The sequence below is a fragment of the Littorina saxatilis genome, linkage group LG11 (assembly GCF_037325665.1).
Source record: "Littorina saxatilis isolate snail1 linkage group LG11, US_GU_Lsax_2.0, whole genome shotgun sequence".
Lineage (NCBI taxonomy): Eukaryota > Metazoa > Mollusca > Gastropoda > Littorinimorpha > Littorinidae > Littorina > Littorina saxatilis.
This window is the reverse complement of record NC_090255.1, coordinates 20,212,516-20,218,237: the sequence shown is the minus strand read 5'-3', so window position 1 is coordinate 20,218,237 and position 5,722 is coordinate 20,212,516. Positions and strand designations below refer to the sequence as shown.

The window sequence follows — 5,722 nt, the reverse complement described above, 5'->3', positions numbered from 1 at the left end:
TACATTTTTTGCAATATCAAAGTCTGTGTAGAGGGACTACCCCTATTTTAATACAACTGGCACTTTAAAAAAAAAATGTAAGTTGCCCTTCATCAATCTAACTTTGTGCATGTGTCCTCTGAGTTTGTGCATAAATGGTTTTGTGTGAGCGCGCGAGCATAAACAGAGAAAATGACAGAGTGACCTGTATTCGGCGCTTCTATATATATATATATACGACTCTTGTGTGTGTGTGTGTGTGTGTGTGTGTGTGTGTGTGTGTGTGTGTGTGTGTGTGTGTGTGTGTGTGTGTCCGCGATGCACGGCCAAAGTTCTCGGTGGATCTCTTTCAAATTAGGTGGCCATATTCAGGTACACCCCGGACACAACCTGGTCGATGAGATATTTCAACACGTGCTCTCAGCGCGCAGCGCTGAACCGATTTGGGTTTTTCTCTGGATCCATTCCCAGTAACTCTTCCTTATCTTCTCCTGTGTTTTGCGTTTATCTCCCTTCCTTCGTGTGGCGTCAATCCATATTCCCGTTACTACGTTACTATTTTTAGAATGTCACTGCACTGTCCAGAACGCTTTCCTTGCACCCTTAAGTTGTCCTTACTGTAAAAGTGAAAAGGTCGAATCAATTTATAGCCACGCGAAAAATACACTGTCATCTATTTCTATAGATATAGATATACATATATATATATACGGTGTGTGTGTGTGTGTGTGTGTGTGTGTGGGCAACACCTGTGGATTGTAGAGTTATGTTTGTGATGTGGTCTGGCGGCTTTGGTGTGTCTGTATGTTCAGGCCTTCCTTTCAGAAGCCATAACAGTTATTCTCAATCCCGTTTGAGTGGACTTCGCCTTCAAAGGTGATTGTGGTGTTTCGGCCCTCGGTTACATTTGGCGTCGTCGACAGCGATGGGACTCGACATGAAATGTTCAGGCCACTGAATCATTTTCGTGCTGTTCCCATTCCACCTGGGAGGGACCTAAGCTTGGCGGGTCCATGGTTCGTAACTTTGGGGACAAAGTTCATTCAAAGGGGGTCGAGTGTTTTAACAGTCTTGCGCCAGGTAACATATGGGCCGATGTTGTTGTTGTCGTACCCAATCCTTTCTGTGTACGGCCTTCAGATTACTCTGCACTTCATTAAAACACTTCGGTCGGCTCAGTGGCTTATCATTTCTGGCTAAGGCCCTGCATTTGTTTTATGACGGGAAGAGTCATGAATTTGCGCAATAAGTATTTTGGACATCCCGAGAGTGTGCGCGTGTGTGTGTGAGTGTGTGTGAGTGTGAGTGTGTGTGAGTGTGTGTGTGTGTGACGGTGTGTGTGTGTGTATGTGTGTATGCGTGTGTGTGTGAGTGTGTGTGTGTGCGCGTGTGTGTGTGTGTGTGTGTGTATGTTTGCGTGCGTGTTTGCGTGAGTGTATGTATGTGTCAATGCGGGAGAGCACAGGCACGCGAAATGCGTGCATAGCATAAGTTGGGGTACGAATAGGTTTTGCAGAGTCTATTATGACATCTGGTGGTCTTGGTAAACGAGACTAATTATTTAGCATTACGTGAGGGAATTAACTATGAGTACGTCATTACAACATGTTGTGATGTCATCGTGTTCTTACACACGAGATTTAACTCTATCTTGTCTTGAAACAAGTCTGTCAGCCGACTTGTTGGGAGAGCTTTTTTGCGCTGAGTTTTCAACATACTTCAAAAAGCTAGAAGCCGTGGATTTGTCTCGCCTGCTAAAGCGTGTTTCACTCTGGAACTGTGTATTTTGTTACTGACGGTAAGGATTATTTCTTTGTTTGTTTGTTTAATATCGAAACTTTAATGCTTTTTCTCCGTCGCGATATAACCTTCGTGGTTGAAAACGACGTTAAACATCAAATAAAGAAAGAAAGAAAGAAAGAAATGCTTTTTCTTTTATCGTCTCACCATTAGTTCTGTTGATCGCATAAAACGTCAAAAACTAGAGGTTTTTGCGTCACTTTTGAGATATGCCTCGATAAAAAGCGTTATATTTCAGCAATAACAGGGTGCATTGCTTATAGAGAATACTACATGGCTTGCTGTGTCGTACCAGATTTACACGAGTTGTTTTTTTAAATATTGAACTGCGAGCGAAAGCGAGCTGTTCACTATTTGAAAAAGCAACTCGTGTAAATCTGGTACGACACAGCAAGCCATGTAGTATTCTGTTTATCCTACATACTGTACTTACGTGCATTTTTACTGAAAATGTCCTGCATTCGAGGCAGCTAAATTGAAGACGCTTGTTTTGGAACCTCGATCTCTTCTAAAGCCTCGTGCAATCTATTACGTCAAAGCAAAGAAACGTCACCCTGAAAGTGTGGCGTGACGTGTTAGTTCTAAAGATTCATCGAGGGTAATTAGCGAGCGCAATTTGTGTTTCTATAATGACGTTTGTCTCGGTGACTTTGGCATCATAAGCAGTGGAAAAACAGGTCCCTGTCAGACTTGCTTGACATGACCTCATTTACATGATATACACACGTGTGATTTGAACGATTATTATCTCATGGGTGTCTCTCTCACGTATGTAGGATAATAAAACTTTCAGCATACTATTTCGACATTCACGAAATACTTCAAGAAAAAAACTTATGTAGGCCTACAAGTTCAAGTATTTATGTTCAGATATTGTGCAACCTATCTGAAAAGAGTTTAAAAAACCCGTTACAGGTTTGAATATTTGCATACATCTAAAATAAACAAAACAAAATATAATTTTGCGTGGATGCACACAAGTAATACAAAAGTTTCATTTGAACGTGAGCACCGGTGTAAACTTGGATGTCATGTAAACACGAATGACAATTGACATTATTTGGATTATTGCTGTACAACAGCGATGCCCAGTCATGCATGATCGCAGCGTGTTCAGAGACGCACTCAAAAACAATCGCTTTCTCTGGAAAACAGTTTAAAATTTATTTTTCTTCGCATGTGTTTGGAAGACTAGAACCTTTTAATTAGTGAGTATGTTCAAATGAAAATGTCGTATCCCTTTTAACAATCAGTTTGACATCGACACCCAGTCTTTAGCTAGTTTCGAGTGTACTAAACTATGTGCGTCTCACCAGCAGTCAATGTTTTCTCCAGGTTCTTGAAACGTCTATCAGCGTCTACAGAAGATGACGAGTTACACAACTACTCTCTCCCATGTCACCTTCGACCAGAGTACCTCGCCTGCCACAGACGACCCAATGACTTCAGTTTCAGGGTCACCCATCACTGGCGACAATGATTCTGATGATGAAAGAGACGTCTTCTTGCATGGGGAAAACCTGAACTATATATCTTCCTTAGCACCAGGTATTACTTATCTCTCTGTCCTCATGGTGCTTGGTCTGGTGGGCAACACCCTCGTCTTAGTGGTGTACTACCGGAGGTACAAACCCAGCGTGAGCCGAGTGTACATCCTGGCCATGGCTGCGTGCGACTTCCTGAACAACGTCCTGGTCATCCCGATGCATATCGTGGAGGTCACTTTCCACGTCACCTTCTACGCCACGTGGGGCTGCAAGGCCATCTTTGTAGGCAGCTCGGCTTTCGTTCTCTTCACGATGGCCATCCTCGTGGCCGTGGCCGTTGACCGCCAGAAGGTCATCTGCACGGACCGACCTCGGGCCCTGGGCTCTCTCCGCGGCGCGTACAAGGCTGTGGTCATTTCTGCCCTGTTTTCGCTTCTCGGGGCCTGTCCCTACGCTGAACTCGCCGGGGATCACATTATAACGTTCCCACACTCTAACATCACGGGAGTCGGGTGCGCTATCGCTGACAAATATCAACAGACTGCGTTTGCTAAGGTCTACTCGGTGGTTCTGACTTTGCTGTACATTGTGTGCGTGACGATTATGGTCGTGTCGTACGCACGTATCGCACGCTATTTGTGGCAGCACCAGGCAACCACGACCAGTTTAAATCTGCGGTCTCGTCGCACTTTCCCTATCTCCAACCCCGCTGGTGCAAGTGTCAAACCAGTTCCTGCCCGTACATCCTTGATGCTGTTTGTCTTCACTGTGGTCTTCATTATCAACTATCTCCCCTCCCTGGTTGTAATCTTCATTTTAGATACGGATCCGAAGACGTCCGAGGAAGACCTGAAGAGGAATGTTCGCTTCATATTTTTGCGATGGAATTTTGTCAACAGTGTCGCCAACCCCTTGGTCTACAGTTTTTTCTCCTGCAAATTCCGAAACGAGTGTCGGTCTTTATTTGGTTTTACAGTCGAACGTGCCCTTACGACCACCTGTGCATAAAGACCACCTGCCACCTGAGACCACCCCAAAGGATCCTCAACAGTTTTTACTATATAAATCACCTCTCAATAAAAACCACCTGCCTGTCGAGACCAAAGACTACTCAATTTCGGTCACAAATAACAGTTTCAACCTGTCATGGAAGACCACTCGATGTCTTTTCTAACTGTGGTAACAAACCCAATTTACATTACATGGTAGAACAATCCTATCTGCCTCTCCTTTTTTGTGCTGGTGAAAATGAGGTCAAGTATGGGCCATAGCAAATGTATTGTCTGACTGATCTCATGAAGACTTGACAGTCACTCCTCGACCCCCTCCCTCCGCCCACCTAATCTATCTCAAGAACACATCGCAACACATTCATCTCCAGTGACACGTCAGCCCCCGGGCATCTAGACCGCCAACTGCAATGAGATGGCTAGCTTGTGACGAGTGACTGGCGGTTATCTTTTGATATGATATGAGACTGGTCGTTCCTTTTCTTCCCTGCCTGGCTGGACAAGTAAGCAGTGGAGCAACAACCGTAACTAAGTGGGTGGTAGACGACAGAAGCAATGAAGCAAGCTTGTTCCACTGCACTGTCCACCCGCAATAAAACAAAATTGTTCAGATGAATAATGAGAGGATGTCGAACATCTTTCAACGTCGCTGACATCAAAACCAAGCCGATACCTGCCTGAAGGATAGGATAAAAAATAAAAAACGATAAAGAGAAAAAGAAAACATACTTTTACACACAGCGATGGCCGAATATGCTTCATAAAGAACACTTTTCCTGCTTCAGTGTTCGCGTCCAGTAGTTTACTCTGAATCGCTCTACACACACACACACACCACGACCTTCGTCTCGATTCCCCCCTCTACGTTAAAACATTTAGTCAAAACTTGACTAAATGTAAAAACCACAACAAACCAGAGAAACAGACAGAGTGAAACCTGTATACGGCGCTTTATTATATAAAGGCGGCGTAAAACATACATGGAGGGTTCTTAAAGATTGTTTTAACAGTCTTGCGCCAGGTAACATTTGGGCCGATGTTGTTGTTGTCGTACCCATTCCTTACTGTGTATGGCCTTCAGATTACTCTGCGCTTCATTAAAACACTTCGGTCGGCTCAGTGGCTTATCATTTCTGGCTAAGGCCCTGCATTTGTTTTATGACGGGAAGAGTCATGAATTTGCGCAATAAGTATTTTTGACATCCCGAGAGTGTGCGCGTGTATATGTGAGTGTGAGTGTGTGTGAGTGTGTGTGCGTGTGTGTGTGCGTTTGTGTGTGTGTGTGTGTGTGTGTGTATGTGGTGTGTGTGTGTGTATGCGTGTGTGTGTGTTTGTGTGTGCGTGCGTGCGTGCGTGTGTGTGTGGGTATGTGTGTGTGTGTTTGCGTGCGTGTTTGCATGAGTGTGTGTATGTGTCAATGCGGGAGAGTACATGCACGCGAAATGC

The 5,722-nt window shown here is 44.5% G+C and overlaps 1 protein-coding gene across 1 annotated transcript; it reads left to right on the top strand.

Annotated features, from left to right (window-relative positions):
* Positions 1–3,123: 3,123 nt before the first annotated feature.
* LOC138980814 (orexin receptor type 2-like) lies at positions 3,124–4,984 on the top strand. The gene has a single exon (XM_070353701.1). The coding sequence runs from the start codon at positions 3,147–3,149 to the stop codon at positions 4,272–4,274; it is 1,128 nt and encodes a 375-aa protein (XP_070209802.1). The 5' UTR covers positions 3,124–3,146; the 3' UTR covers positions 4,275–4,984.
* Positions 4,985–5,722: the final 738 nt, after the last annotated feature.